Source organism: Neolamprologus multifasciatus, chromosome 14 (genome assembly GCF_963576455.1).
Source record: "Neolamprologus multifasciatus chromosome 14, fNeoMul1.2, whole genome shotgun sequence".
NCBI lineage: Eukaryota > Metazoa > Chordata > Actinopteri > Cichliformes > Cichlidae > Neolamprologus > Neolamprologus multifasciatus.
This window is the reverse complement of record NC_140452.1, coordinates 39,721,914-39,738,579: the sequence shown is the minus strand read 5'-3', so window position 1 is coordinate 39,738,579 and position 16,666 is coordinate 39,721,914. Positions and strand designations below refer to the sequence as shown.

The 16,666-nt window shown below is 41.9% G+C and overlaps 1 protein-coding gene across 1 annotated transcript in view; it reads right to left on the bottom strand.

The window, feature by feature from the left end:
- The window catches only part of ngef (neuronal guanine nucleotide exchange factor), a 50,139-nt gene extending 42,345 nt beyond the window's left edge, over nucleotides 1-7,794 (bottom strand). The window contains exons 1-2 of the mRNA XM_085130385.1: nucleotides 7,266-7,794; nucleotides 314-419 (exon numbers count right to left, since the gene is read on the bottom strand). Of these exons, the coding sequence (XP_084986511.1) occupies nucleotides 314-419; nucleotides 7,266-7,470 (311 nt within the window). The 5' untranslated portion in view covers nucleotides 7,471-7,794. The remainder of the gene's footprint in view (nucleotides 1-313; nucleotides 420-7,265) is intronic.
- Nucleotides 7,795-16,666: the final 8,872 nt, after the last annotated feature.

The following is a 16,666-nucleotide window of genomic DNA, read 5'->3' as shown; positions in this document are numbered from 1 at the left end:
AAACTCATAAGTGCAAAGATAATTAATAGAATCTAGAAACAAATCCCACTTCTTCAATCAAAACAATAATGAATTAATACTATTCAAAAGTCAAAACAGGAAACTCTTGGTTAATGACCTAGAACCACGAGAGGAACAAAGACTTAACTTTCACAGAGACTTGTGTGCTTATCGCAGATATGATAAGCCACTAAGAGTGCCAGGTGTTAATTATAAAGCAGTATGCCATGTTCAAGCAAGCATTGTTATGTGATTGTTTGTTTTCTGGGTGTGTTTGGTTACAGGGTTGGGCAGTGAAGGCATGCAGACTCACCGTCTAGGCCCTGGCAACAAAGGTGACTTGTGGGGTAAGGGAGAATGAGAGGAGGAAGATCCTGCACTACTGGATGGGCTGTGGTCCAAAGTAGGCCTGGTGGAATCTGGAAAGTTAGAAAGGTAGAGAGTGTATTTATAGATATAATAGGGAGGAATTTGAAAATTACACAGTAGTTAAAATGGCTACATTTTAATCACTTATAGTGGGTTACAAAAAATCTATCTGTTCTTCTGTCTTTCTCTTTCACTCACACCTGTTTCCTATGTGAAGTAGTTTGTTTGTTTGTTTTTATGAATTTTTGTCTACTACTACTCTACTTTAATTACTTCTACTTATTACTGTACAGACACAGGTCACTGCCAGCAGCCATAAGATAAACGTTTACATTTTGGGGTAAAGTATTTTGGGGTGGTGGTCCCCATCTTTAAGAAGGGGGACCGGAGGGTGTGTTCCAACTACAGGGGGATCACACTCCTCAGCCTCCCCAGGAAAGTCTATGCCAGGGTGCTGGAAAGGAGAGTTCGTCCGCTAGTCGAACCTCTGATGCAGGAGGAACAATGCGGTTTTCGTCCTGGTTGCGGAACACTGGACCAGCTCTTCATCCTCTCGAGGATACTTGAGGGTGCATGGGAGTTTGCCCAACCAGTCTACATGTGTTTTGTGGACTTGGAGAAGGCATTCGACCGTGTCCCTGGGGGTGTCCTGTGGGAGGTGTTGCGGGAGTATGGGGTGTCTGGCCCATTGCTACGGGCCATTCGATCCCTATACAACCGTTGCAAGAGCTTGGTTCGCATTGCCGGCAATAAGTCGGACTCGTTCCCGGTGGGTGATGGGCTCCGCCAGGGCTGCCCTTTGTCACCGGTTCTGTTCATAATTTTTATGGACAGGATTTCTAGGCGCAGCCAAGTGGCGGAGGGCTTTCGCTTTGGTGGCCTCAGAATCTCATCTCTGATCTTTGCGGATGATGTGGTTCTGTTGGCTTCATCGGGTGAGGGCCTCCAGCTCGCACTGGAGCGGTTCGCAGCCGAGTGTGAAGCAGCGGGAATGAGGATCAGCACCTCCAAATCTGAGGCCATGGTTCTCAGCCGGAAAAGGGTGGAGTGCCCACTCCGGGTCGGGGATGAGTTCCTGCCCCAAGTGGAGGAGTTCAAGTATCTCGGGGTCTTGTTCGCGAGTGATGGGAGAAGGGAGCCGGAGATCGACAGACGGATTGGGGCTGCAGCTGCAGTAATGCAGACGCTGCACCGGTCCGTCGTGGTGAAGAGGGAGCTGAGTGTAAAAGCGAAGCTCTCAATTTACCGGTCGATCTACGTCCCTACCCTCACCTATGGCCACGAGCTGTGGGTAGTGACCGAAAGGACGAGATCGCGGATACAAGCGGCGGAAATGAGCTTCATCCGCAGGGTGGCTGGCCTCTCCCTTAGAGATAGGGTGAGAAGTTCGGCCATCCGGGAGGGACTCAGAGTAGAGCCGCTGCTGCTCCACATCGAAAGGAGCCAGCTGAGGTGGCTTGATGCCCCCTGGGCGCCTCCTGGGTGAGGTGTTCCAGGCATGTCCCACCGGGAGGAGGCCCCGGGGCAGACCCAGGACACGCTGGAGAGATTATATCTCTCGGCTGGCCTGGGAACGCCTTGGTGTTCCCCCGGACGAGCTGGAGGAGGTGGCTGGGGAGAGGGAGGTCTGGGCCTCTTTGCTTAGGCTGCTGCCCCCGCGACCCGGCCCCGGATAAAGCGGATGAAGATGGATGGATGGATGGGTGGTAAAGTATTTTGTCAGAGTAAAAGGTGTCTACTGGTAATAGGAAATGAAAAGAATACTAAGCCCTCTTTGTTGACCTGTAACTCTGCTATTCAGTTATCACTAAAGTACTTTATCACTTGAATGTAAACATCCCTCCGCTATGAGTAACTGTCTTGTGTTAAAGTGATTTAGGTGCCAAAGTGATCCAAGGACCTATGTCTTCAGAGGCAATTTGTGCCTGATAGGCTCTCCAAAGACAAATTGGTGAGGGGCTAGACTAAGTGTAATTCAACAACAAGGATTCAAGAAATCTCACTGGGACCAGTAGTTGGATGACGACTGAATGAATCAATCTCCATTTTTTCTTCTGGCTTTATAGCATTTCAGCCCTGTGTTAGATTGGCAACCTGTCCAGGGTGTACCTGCCTATCATCATATGATAGCTGGGATAAATTCCAGTCCCCCCACAACCCTGATAAGGATAAGTGGAAGAGAATGGGTGGATTAAAGGCCATTCCACTTGAACATCAGAGATTTGCTATAAAAATTGCAAGAGGAAAGAAACATAGCTTAAGGTAAGAGTGCTTTTAGACATGTTTTGAAGGTTTATATTAAAATTCCATTATCTAGGTCTGTAATTGTTTTTAGGTTAAATAACTGGTACTATGGCTCTATGAATACAGAATACTTCAAGTTAGTATAGAATGATTGATGCTTGAAGTCCTTAAAATATTTAGATGTCCAGTTACTTGCATCAGATTCCAAAGCCTGTATTAACCACAGTTTTGCAGCTAGGGAGCTGATATTTTATTTACCGCTTCTCATGTACAAGGCTTCCCAGTTAAAGAATACATTTTGCAGAAGCACCAGAAAGTCAGACTCTACCAGACTCTACCAAGATACCAAATAAGTACTCTAGGAAGGAATTCTTAAAGGTATGAAAAACTAGATACTTTTCCTATTGATTTCTATTCTTAAAAACAATCAAATAAGTAATCAAATAGTATCAATCAGTAGTCCAATGATATAACTATTTCAGTACTTACAAGCATCCAAAATCATTATATACAAACTGTTTTGGGTTTTTTGTTTTGTTTTTTGAGGGGTATTTTATTCCGGAATAGTATTAACATCTACAATACATGGAGAAAGGCACAGTCCAGGGAGAACAAGGGTCCTTACACTCCATGTGAAATAATGTTAAATTTACACACTGTAGCTGAACACTTACTGAGATCTACACCATTTTCACACACAAAAAAACCCCCTTAGTGAATACTCTCACATTGATCAGCAAAAATGAGGCTTTATGAAAAAACAATGAGAGCTCAGTCACAAGCTACTAAACAGAACACACCTAAGAGGCTGTCAGAAGAAATACATAGTAGTCATTTTAAAAAAATAAATAAATGAAATATATATATATATATATATATATATATATATATATTTTTTTTTTTTTTTTTTTTTTTTTTTTTTTAAACACCCAGGTCGCCCCTGCGGGCGGTTTATCCTTCAAGCTTGGGTCCTCTACCAGAGGCCTGGGAGCTTGAGGGTCCTGCGCAGTATCTTAGCTGTTCCCAGGACTGTGCTCTTCTGGACAGAGATCTGCTGGAGCCACTCTCCTAGCTTGGGAGTCACCACACCTAGTGCTCTGATTACCACGGGGACCACCTTCACCTTCACCCTCCACATCCTCTCGAGCTCTTCTCTGAGCCCTTGGTATTTCTCCAGCTTCTCGTGTTCCTTCTTCCTGATATTGCTGTCATTCGGAACCGCTACATCAATCTACGGCCGTCTTCTTCTGTTTGTCTACCACCACTATGTCCGGTTGGTTAGCCACCACCATTTTGTCCGTCTGTATCTGGAAGTCCCACGGGATCTTAGCTCGGTCATTCTCCACCACCCTTGGGGGCGTCTCCCATTTTGACCTCGGAACTTCCAGGCCATATTCGGCACAGATGTTCCTGTACACTATGCCGGCCACTTGGTTATGGCGTTCCATGTACGCCCTGCCTGCTAGCATCTTGCACCCTGCTGTTATGTGCTGGATTGTCTCAGGAGCATCTTTACACAGCCTGCACCTGGGGTCTTGCCTGGTGTGATAGACCCCAGCCTCTATGGATCTTGTACTCAGACCTTGTTCTTGTGCTGCCATGATTAGTGCCTCTGTGCTATCTTTCAGTCCAGCTTTGTCCAGCCACTGGAAGGATTTCTGGATATCAGCCACCTCCTCTATCTGCCGGTGGTACATACCGTGCAGGGGCCTGTCCTTCCATGATGGTTCCTCGTCTCCCTCCTCTTTCTTGGGTTTCTTCTGCCTGAGGTATTCACTGAGCACTTGGTCAGTTGGGGCCATCTTCCCAATGTATTCTTGGATGTTCGTTGTCTCATCCTGGATTGTGGTGCTGACACTCACCAGTCCCTGGCCTCCTTCTTCCGCTTAGCCTACAGTCTCAGGGTGCTGGACTTGGGGTGAAACCCTCCATGCATGGTAAGGAGCTTTCGTGTCTTGATGTCAGTGGCTTCTATCTCCTCCTTTGGCCAGCCTATTACCCCAGCAGGGTACCTGATCACGGGCAGGGCGTAGGTGTTGATAGCCCGGATCTTGTTCTTACAGTTCAACTGACTCCTCAGGACTTGCCTGACCCTCTGCAGGTACTTGGTGGTTGCAGCTTTCCTAGTGGCCTCTTCATGGTTCCCATTCGCCTTTGGGATCCCCAGGTACTTGTAACTGTGCTCTATGTCCACAATGTTGCCTTCTGGTAGCTCGATCCCCTCAGTTCTGACTACCTTCCCTCTCTTTGTTATCATCCGACTACACTTCTCCAGCCCGAATGACATCCCGATGTCATTGCTGCATATCCTGGTGGTGTGGATCAGTGAATCAATGTCTCGTTCACTCTTGGCATACAGCTTGATGTCATCCATGTACAGGAGTCTCGGCTGACTGTTCTGTCTACCAGTAGCTGGTGTTTTGCGCCTCTGGTATTCTTGCCAATCCCCTTCTGTGCCCCGCTCATGTATTAACCCATGTGCCTGTTCATCTTAGCCGATATGATGCCTGACAGGAGCTTCCATGTAGTATTGAGGCAGGTTATTGGTCGGTAGTTGGATGGGACTAGTCCCTTCTTGGGGTCCTTGGGGATCAGGACCGTCCGACCTTCGGTTAGCCATTCCGGGTGTCTCGTCAACTAGCAGCTGGTTCATTTGTGCTGCCAGACGCTCGTGGAGTGCAGTCAGCTTCTTCAGCCAGTAGGCGTGAACCATGTCAGGGCCTGGTGCTGTCCAACTCTTCATACTAGACACCCTTGCTTGGATGTCTCCCACCGTGATGGTTACTGGACCCTGTCCAGGGAGGTTGCTATGGTCTGCCCTCAGATCCACTAGCCACTGAGCATTGCCGTTATGTGTTGCACCCTTCTCCCATATGCTCTTCCAGTATTGCTCCGTCCATATACATATAGATAGATAGATAGATAGATAGATAGATAGATAGATAGATAGATAGATAGATAGATAGATAGATAGATAGATAGATAGATAGATAGATAGATAGATAGATAGATTTTCATTAGGTTTTCATTCATTCTGGTCGTTGTAGTCACAAGCCACTAGTAACCATCTTGGCTGTCACATGAGCTGAGATGTGGGAAAAAATAATTTTGACTGTAAGGAACCAAGGTGTAAAACCTCTGTATGACATTACTCCAACACACAATCATGTGAATTACTGATGGTGACTTGGAGCAAGGTGTAGTAGAAGTAGGAGTATAGCTGACTAATAGCTGGTGTCATAATCCACCCCTTGTGTTCAATAATGGTTGGTCACAGTGGACTTACTTGGCTTCTTTTCTTTCTTCTAAAACACAGCTGAGTCTTTTCCTGTTGTGGTCAAGACTTAGCCCCAAAATACAGTGAACCTAAACTTTCTAAGAAAGCAGTGACGGTGGTACGTCTTCTGAACAAGGAAGGATGTCTTGTGACTCCAGAAAAGGTCCTCTTAAAGATGTACACTGAGATCCTTACAGCTGGAGTCCTCTTCAACAGCTTCTCCCTCGATGTATAGGAGTGTGACGGGGGGATTCTACACTTCCTGAAATCCACAATCATGTCCTTGGTTTTCTAGAGCACCAGCTTGCTGGTTGTTTTGTAATTCCTGTCTGTAGTCAGACGCATCACTGTTGGTTCTCCATCTCACCACTGTTGTGTCATCTACAAACGTCACAATGTGAGAGCTTTGATATTCTACCGAGCAGTGTATGAGAGGTCTCATACACAACCTAGGGGGATCTAGTGATTAAGAAGTCCAGGAACAAACTGAAGAGGGAGAAGCTCAGGTCAGGCTTTGCAAGTTTTTGCTGCTGAGTTTGTTGAATTATTGTACTGAGGGCGTAAGTGGTCCAAGAATAGGAGACATATATACAAGTCCTTATTCTCAAGGTTTGCAGGCTGTATGAAACACTGATGAGATCCCATTATCTGACAGCTGACTGGCACAATCTCTCAGTGTCCATTCTAGTATACTGTCAGGGCCTGCAACTTCATGTGGGCCACTTCTGCTGAGGTCAAGCTGAGTCGTAGTTCACCTGGTGTTGAAGTGAGTGTAGTCCTAGAGGGGCTCATTGAAGCAGACATGAAAGTCATTGGGGAAATCAGGCAGAGATAAATCCCAGTCTTATTTACACAGCATTTAAACAGCATGTTTGTTTGTTTGTTTGTTCAAAATTGGGGTTTTATATTGGGGTTATATGTATATATATAGCAAGACATTAAGTATATTGTTATCAGGTAGGTTCATTTTAACATTTAAACTCAAGGTTGTTCTTGCTTTGATCCATTTACCCGTGGGAAATACATTATTCACCGCTGTATGCGGTTCAAACAGAACCAGTTTCTCAGGTTGTATTCATGTAGATTTCTACTGAAGGATAGAAATTTCCTTTGTTGTACTTTCAATAACAACTGCACCATTAACTACAGCAGTCCCTAACACGATGCCTTTGATAACAACGTGTGAGAAATGAATTCATAACCTAGCTTAGCACAGTTATATATAAATGATTAATTTAAAGTTAACTATACATCTAGCATCTAAGTAAAAAAAAGATTTTAGCTCAGCTAAAAGCCCAGCTAAAATTAACTTAACAGAAAATTCATTGTTAAATTGTGGTCACAGCCAAATTCTGTGCTAGTCTTCTTGTCTTACTTTCAGATTGGTCAGATGAGATCAGTCTCTTCTTCCTCATTGACCGGTAAAAGCGTGAGTTCCTGCGAATAGTTTCTCTACTAAATCCAGTGCTGGAGTCATCATCATCATGTTCCTCTTGGCTTGGTTGAACCACAACTGGTTGCTTTGTGACGTCTTTTGGTTTCTGTCCCCACTTACCCCTGAACAGGGTAGCTACAGACATAGTGAAATCTATTGCTCAATTTACTGAAAAACTAAGACTGGAAAATGTTGTTTGGTGTTGAGGAAATGAGTGGAAAGAAATTTGCCAGTTAGCCAGAATCCAGGAATAAATCCATCACTTGGAATCAGAAATTCACGTGAAAAATTAAAAGGAAAAAAAAGAATACAGGGAAAAAAGGGAATCTTCAGCCCTCTCTTGCTCCTATCCGTACAGCAATAATGTTGTTAACTACTTGGGTAACCTGTGGAAAGAGTGCTTGACGCTTATTTATGACTACAGTGTAATTATTACATTTATGACTCTCCCCTGTTCTTTGTCCCTCCTCTGTTTGTGTCCCTCCCTCTTTCTCCCTCCCTGCACCACCCTGTTATGTGCCAACATTCCTGAACTCAACCTAGTCTTACCAGCTTATAATGCCTTTCTGCTCTAAAACTTTCTCTGTTGCAGAACCAGAAAAGCCACTTGGAAATGCTTATAAATGTCTGTGCCCTCTACATTTCTCAGATCCCTTCATGAAATCAAGTCATGTTTTTGTTCTTGGCCTTTGTTCTTCAAGAGTTTCTGACCCTGTTGAGCCGTTGTCCCACATAATAGTTTTATCTCTAGTCAGCTGACAAGGAGAGTTTAAAGTTCATCTTTTCTTTTTTTCAACGTGCAATAAAGTTGCTTTCTCTGCCTTTGAACAGTACCAACCAAAAAAGGAAGTGCAAAGAATTTGTTTACTGGAATAACCTCTACTGTAAAATAAAGATCCTGCACAGTTTCTACAAACAGAAGATGGTTTACTGTGGAATTCACTAACCTACATGATTCCTGCTTTATTTACTCTTAAAGGAAAACAGAACGATTATGTTAATAATTATCATATAACTAAATAAAGAATGTGGAATAGACCGAATAGAATGGATGGATGAATGAATAATTATCACCTATCCATCCATTCTCTTATCAGGTTTGCAGGTTGCTGGAGCCTATCCTATAGGGCAAGGGGCGAGCTTCTCCCTGGGTAGGTCACCAATCTGACGTAGAGCTAATACACAAAAACATAACCATTCACAACTATGGCAATTTAGAATCACAATCACATGTCTTTGGACTGTGGGAGTAAGCTGGAGTACCTGGAGAGAACACACACAAGCATAGGGAGAACATGCAAACTCCACACAGATGGTGGCATTGAACTCAGGCAACATTGCTAACCAATGCACCATCTCACTTCCTTGGATTAGCTTGAAGTAGCTAGGCTGGCCAATAACCAACATTTGCTCCCACATTTATCTTAACATCAAGGAATATTTTGCTCTTGTACTATTTACTTTGAATTTTCTTTCTATATTTGTCCACCAGGTGGTAGTACTTTTTAACATCTAAAGCATGCAGCAAGATTTCCCACTTTTTATTGTTTTCTGCAAGGGTGTCTTGCTACTGAAATGGTAAGTGTGTTGTTACTGATGTTGGACAATAGTGCGGATTTTAATTCTCGCTACCTTATAGAGAAGTCTATAAGTTGGGGAGCAGCATTCCCACCATTCAAGTTAACCAAATCTCCATTGCTCACATAGAGGAGCCATTGGTAAAGCAATACAAACGTGACTTCAATGAGAAACCTCAAATGTCTATAGAAGATCTTGAATTTATGAAAATCATGAATAATTCAGTTGTGCTTATCACTGAACATTACTGTTAGTGTGGCCTGAAAACCTTTAATTTGTTCATCCTACTGATGAACTGATGGTGTGGTCATGACTTTTTGACTGTCCTGAGTGTTTCTGCCACCTCCTTTAAACAACTGAATACAACCATTGTTACACTTGTCCTTTTGTGCAATTAAAATATGTTATGTCCATACCCATGCTGTAGACTGCACTAGTATTTTGCTCCTCCGACAACTGAAATCAACTAAATGTAATGTAAGAGTATGAACAGATAGGCTGAATCAATAGGCAAGCAGACTTGCGATTACAAGAAAGTTAGACTACTAGAAAACATTTCCTGTAGAGAACAGGTTCTCGATTCCCATCCCTATTCATGGATGATTAATGCCTTTGACCTGTCTAGTCTGCCTGCACTAAAGATGGCACCAGAAGGTACAAACTTTAAGGCTGACTCCTAGAGAAAAAGCAGGGCCATAAATCAGGTGTTATGGAATGGACACTTTTCTCTACAGCCCTGAGCGGAGGATAGGAGCTGGTTGCCATGGTGATGTGAGAAGTGTCATCTCCTTATAGGGAGATATCCAAAAGGTGTAGGAGATGAAACTCGAGTCGGACATGGGGTCTAAGGGCTTCCCTTCAACTTTTTGATCAATCATGTTAACATTCTGTTTTTACCACATGCAATAAAAGTGTTTACTGCCGGGGTGCACCAGCTTTTGTCTCTGAGCCAGAGAGACGGAGGTCCATCACATCATGTAAAACAATTTGAAATTCTAACCATATTTTTTTTAGAACTTAATGTATATATGATATAATATTTTCAGTTTAAATATAGAAACTTTAAAGTCCCCTGCCTTAAGGAGAAAAGCGACAACATATGTGTTGAGATTTTCCTCTCAGAAGCACGAGGACCTTATAAACTTTGTATAGCATTTAAAGCAGTGTAAGCTAAATCATTAGAAAAGCAACGACTACACATAATCGGCATAAAAGATATCATATAAAGATGTTTGCAGGGAAAATTGAGGTCCGGTTAAAGCAACAAGTAATCACAGGATTTGAAACTGTGGAAAAAATTAAGGCCGGTACAATAGTGGTCACTGCTTTTTGAGTCGTTTAATTAAAAAAAATGTTATGAAAGCAACATGGTGACAATTGTGTTGATATATCCACATGGTTTTTAAGTCATTTGGGTAACGTACTTCCATTTTTTTAAAAAAAGAAAGTGGTGTGAATGTTTGTTATTGTTCTATGTCGTGTCTTTGTTTTGTTTAAAAGATGCACGACTTCGTGTAAAACCGAAAGAGAAACTGAGAAGAAATAGTAAGCACGGGTCTATTCAACAGAGTGTGACATTGTGTGTTCAAAAGAGGGTATTACACATAAAAAAAATGCAACAGTGCTAACTAGTAGTAGGACTGAGCTAAAGCGCCACCATCCAGTAGAAGGAGGGTGATAGTGCAGGCCACTCCCCAGCCCCTGGTAGACATGGGTAGAATGGAAAAATAAGATTGATTAATTAAAAAATTAAGAAATATAATTTAAGGATTGAGAAAACAAGAAATTAATTAACGGATTAAAAATGACCACAGTAATAATTAAGCATAAACTAAAACAGACAAATTAAAAAAAAAAAAAAAAAAAAGTAATGAGAGAAAGAAACTGATGATGATGATGATGATGATGATGAAGTTGAAATAAATAACATACAAATTAAACTTATAATTTGAGCAAATTTGTCTTCTCTCATTTAAAAAAAACCCCCAAGATATATAAACATAAATCCGTAAAGTGAATAAAACCCTTAAATCTAGTCTAAAATATTTATTTAAATCTAATTTGTCTGCAAATGAGCTCTTGAGTTAAGGGCCTCCAAGCAACAAAAATCATCCAGAACACACAGCCAGCTGCTCAATGAATGGGTCAGACAAACAAATTTTACCATTGTGTGCTAAAATCAAAAGAGGGGCAGATCAAGACAGAGACTTACAATTCTTTCAGATGAGAATACTCTGAAAAGAGTTCTGGATTCACTGAGAAGGTTCATGTACCACAACATGAAAAGTCTAATACCAGGCAACAAAAGACGTTTGACGTACTTGTTGTGCATTGGAAATACCAACAAAATACAGAGTGTGTCCTCAGTGGACAGAGACAGGATGTCACACCAGGGACATGGACAAGTGGGGGGAAACTGTGTCTGACTAACTCACCCAAGCAGAGAAAAACATCCTTGCAAAAGGGATGAACTTTACTGTGATGCTGAGACAAATCCTGGTGGTTTTCTAAAATGAGACTATCTTGAGAATTTTGTCACTGCTTAGTGACAAAATCAGGGTCATCTCTCTTACTCGTGTTCCAGTCACCGAAGCAGTGGAGGTCGTTTAAGAGTTTACAGGTTGACCCCAACCTCAGCAACAGGACCACTGTCAGCACCAACCAAGTGTTTCACATACAAGGGTCAGCACTATAAGCAGCAACATGGGTGCACCAAGGGTTCCCCAAAACCGTTCCACAGGTTTCCTCTTCTCTTTGGCTCTCTCTCCTCTCCCTTATCTTCCCTGCTTAGCTCTTATGTCCTTGTCTAGTCTCGTGTCTTTTTTGTATTACTTTCCCTGGAACAGTCTCTCACAGTCTGTGTCTAAAACCTAAAAGAGAATTATGGATTTGATCAACTGGTCTCTGAATGCTATTGACACCCTTTAACGAGAAGTCTGGGCTCGGGAGAACCCGAGTGCCCTGGAGGGACTTTCCCTGCCGGATACACGATGGACGGGTGGCAGAAATGGAGGATCGTGTGCCTGGCGGGACTGTCGATCGAGGACGCTGAAGATATCTACCTATTCGGAACCATGATAACAGGATTTTTGCTGATCGGAGCTGGCTTGGCCCTGGCTTATTGGAGAATTAAGAAAGTGGAACCGGCTGTTCAAACCCCCACAAGACTGCCCGCTGGGATTGAAACGATGGAACGAGGCGTGACTTCTCAGAAAGGGCTCACTGAATGCAGCATGGTTAAGAGCTTGGAGGAGCTTACGGCTGCAGTGAATACTCAGAATAAGACCTCTGAGCGGAAGTTGGATTACATCCTGGAGCAGCTGACTGCGGTCGTGAGGTCCCAGAATCTGCTCTTTGAGCACAAGAATGACAAGACCACGGATGGGTGGGCAAAAAAACTGCAACTGACAAATAAAGGCTATCTCATCTCATCTCTTAACAAAGAAAATAAAGGTAAATTTTCTTTTACAGATTCACCCGTCAGAATCACTTTACACACAATAATAATAATAATAATAATAATAATAATAATAATAATAATAATAATAATACATTTTATTTGGAGGGTGCTCTTCTAAAAACCAAAGTTACCTTACAAAGAGAGAAAAACATATCAATAAAACAGTAGATTAAAATAAATTAAGACACAAAAAACAAATAAACAAGATTTGACAACAAGATCTGTATTAAAGTGAGTAAGCCAGGTTAAACAAGTATGTTTTGAGCTATGACTTAAATAAGGGAAAGAAAATCTATATTTCTTATGACTGGAGGAAAGGGCAGTTGACTGGTCCAGACCACTTTGAGCTGGGAGGCATGGAAAGAGAAAAAGAGAAAAAGACTAGGTGCAAGCTTTTTAGATTCTGTTCATAGAGGGATATTTATTGGACAACCACTCTCTGGTCTGGTTCATAGCATGGCAGTCAGCAATGCATTTATTCTGTTCCTTATACTGTTCTGGCACATGTGCACCTTCAAAGACAGCGGCAACAACAAATGTGGTGCTGGACAGAGGGAACAGAGTACTTTTGAGTTTGTAGGTCATGTAGTTATGGGCATATTCCACCCAGAAAAGCTAGAAACGCCAAAGAGATAGCTTAGTAGATGTAATACAGCAAAGAGTGCCCTCATGCTCTAGATTAGCCAGCGCCACCTGTCGATTAGTCTGCAGTTGAAAACCAGAAGAGAGGCTGACCTGGGCCCCAAGTTTGGAACACAACTCCTTCCAGACACGAGCTTTGAACTGAGGCTCGGAGGTCGGAGACAATATCCTTAGCGAATGCATGCAAGCGAAAAACACTTTGAAGTTGAGCAGTCTCAAGTTTTAAGGAGAACTATGAAATGGACAGCTTTGGAAAAACTATCAATAATAGTTAATATTACAGTATTACATGAGGGTGGTAGTTGTGTGACAAAATGAAACACAATATGTTCCCAAGAATGACCCAATGTGGGTAATAGCCTTAATAACCTGGTAGGTGGAGAACTGGAGGTTTTGTAGAACAAGAAGAAACATACTCTTTGACATCTTTGGCCAAAGATCACCACCAAAACCAATGTTGCATGAAAGAAGCAGTTAGATTCTCAACCTGATAGCAAGTGAATCTGGCAGTATGAGCCCAGTGAATCACTTTCCTCTGACCTTGGAAGGACCATACAGGAGTGGCAAGGGTCGTGCAGAGATGTTTGAAGGGTGAAAGGTGCTCAAAAGTTAAAAAGGGGCACATAGAACCAGGCTGAATAACAACAACCAACATGCATGAAGAGTCTAATATGGAATCGCATCATACTATATCTTTGTGATCACATGGAGACAATGCAAAGCAAACCTAGCCTATGTTTTAGCTGATGGCATACAATGTTGCTGTTAAAGGGTTGCTGGTGGTGCTCATGCTGATAGTGCTGGAGGGCGGGACTGTGTTGATCTGAGACTGTAGACACTAAAAAGTCCATAGGACAGATGGTAGCTGATTAAACAAGTGTTATGAGATAAAAAAATATATATATATAATGCAAAGATTGGTGACAGCACTTGGAACCATATGGTGATGAAACTGATGAAAAAAACTGTGAAAAATAAACTTGCCTCTGCCTGTGACTCACTCTCTTCCTCCTTCCATCTCCTCGTCTGATCTATCACTCTCCACTTGTGGTCCATCTGAGAACAAGGCACAATTTGCTGTTGCATTAATCTATTATTTAATTGTCCACACTTAACGACTCTTGCACCTAATCCTTAATAAAGTAATGATAGAAACATGTTATAGAACCATAACATTGCAGTTGTGTTTATTAATGATTTCATTTTTGAATACCTCTGCAATTCAACAACTGGTACATGTGTTAATGTTACCTGTGCTATTTTAATCCAGCTGGTGAGGGATCCAATACCTTTAGGAGCCTCACATAGCTCCTTTTGTAGCTGTTTCCTCCTCCTGTCCTTACAGGGCATATCTGGTCAATGAGTAATAATTTTTTAAAAATCTATATACATAACACACACACACATGCACACACAATGACATTTTTCCCTTCTCCAGAAGACTATATGTATGGCCACAGGTTGGCATCATAGCGCTGATCCACATCCTTCCCTTATTATTTATTCCTAGTGCTATAATAATTAAGTAATGAGAATTTTTTTAAGTAATAAATATAAAATACTGTATTTATAATGATTCAATTAGTTTCACTATCCACTCTGTGCAAGGCAGATGGGTGAGCTTATTACACATTTAAACTGTAGAGATACAATAATTTTGCTGCTGTAAAATCAGCATTTTTATCATATTTGAAATATAAATCTAATATATTTAATCGGCATCTTAATATTTTTTTTTTTTTAAACTGTGCTGTTTTTAAATATCATTATTATAATAATCCATAATTATGTCAAAATTCATTCTGGATAGTTTGTTTGTTGTTGTTATTGTTAAGAGTGAAATATAAGCCCCCCAGAAAGGCAGGGAACAGCCCCGTATCTTACTGTAAAACTAAATATGTTCCCTAAAACAGTGGACAGTGCTACAGGCCCATGACACCCTTACCCAGTTAGTTAGGGGCTAATGATCACCACTATTGCAGTTAATAAAAGGACAGGTAATGTTTGTCACACTGTTGTGCACACAGCACACTCCTTTGTTTCAATTCATCAGTTCCCACAAGACACCTTACCACCATGTACATAATAATGGAAGAGGACGGTTTCTTTCTTCTCTGGCAACAGTTAAGAGAGAATTTTGTGTCTGTCCAAACAACCAGTGGATACCCTGTCCCCTCCAACCAATGCCTCAATTCTTCCATTGCCAGCTAAATAGAGAGATATTCCTGTTTACCAAAATCATAGTTTCCTTCTGGAGCACACAGATGTATTTTACCTTCAGACTGCTGAGAAACCACAGCCCTGACCCCAGGATCCAAGGCATCCACCTCCATAATGAATGGTTGTGTGGTGGCCCAGCAGAGGGCTCCACTCACACCCAGGTCGGAGGGAGGGGTTCTGCTGGTTTTTAGCGCAATGTGTCCAGTTGTAGTTTGGAGATGAATAAAGTCGGAATGGAAAGTTACAGCTCCTGTGTCGTCTGTACAATACCTCCACAGTTAGAGAGATCAGGTTGGAAAATGATCCAGCATTGTTGGGATCCAATACCAAGTAAAATTCAGGCTGGTATCGATACAGATACTTTGCATAAGTACAACGTTTTCGATAGAGTTGTTGGCATTGGTCAGGGGGCCCGGTGGCCCCAGTCTCCGGCAGCCTCGCCTCTGTCAGTGCGCCCCAGGGTAGCTGTGGCTACAACACCAGTGTGTGAATGGGTGGATGGCTGTATGTAGTGTAAAGCGCTTTGGGGTCCATAGGGCCTAAGTGCGCTATACAAATTCAGGTCATTTACCATTTGTGTAAAAACTTGATGTGTTTGGTAAATAAAAAGGAAAAGTAGTGTATTTCAAACTGTATTCGGAAATACAACTGTATAATGACTACAAGACATCAGACTATTGTTCTTCTTGTTTAATTATGAAGAACTCACACAAGAAGTAAAAAAAAACCAACAAAAAAAACCCCCTGAAATCTATACCTACATTTTAAATATTCCCTTTCCATTCCAAAACAAATGTGACTGATTGAAAATAGTAAAGCTGAGAAAAACATTATAGATACATGTCATTGTCTATTCTAGTTTTTTAAAGCATACAATGGCCGTTTTACTGTATATTTTATTTATATATATATACCTAGTCTATATAATACACTGTAAATACTCTGCAATTTAAACAAATGGGATTCTGCAGTTTTAAGAATGCGGCGAATTCTCGTCATTTGAACACAAAGCCTAGACACAGTCTCTCCTCCTCCTCCAGTTCGCCTTATCATATTCTGTTACAATTTACTGTTGTTTGTGTTTGACAAGGTTTGTGGCCTTGCCACATGTGTCACAAACCGCATCTTTGCTTTTTGTGGAGCTCAAATAGCCCCATACGTAACTCTGCTTATGATAGAAAACTGAACTAGCGCGCACACGTGAGCCGTGATGCATTTATACAGTCGTATTTCCCAACTCACTGTGATCGGCAGAAGAAGTAGTTCCTATTCAGACAATCCGATAATATAGTTTACTTTCCCCTGTGTTCTTGTAAATTATAAGCTACAAATTTACCCTAAATTAGTATAATATCGATAATGTAATACGAAAGTCGATTCTGGAACATAAATGTCTGGCATCGGAAGAACCAATATTTCAGTATCAATGCGCACAATTTGA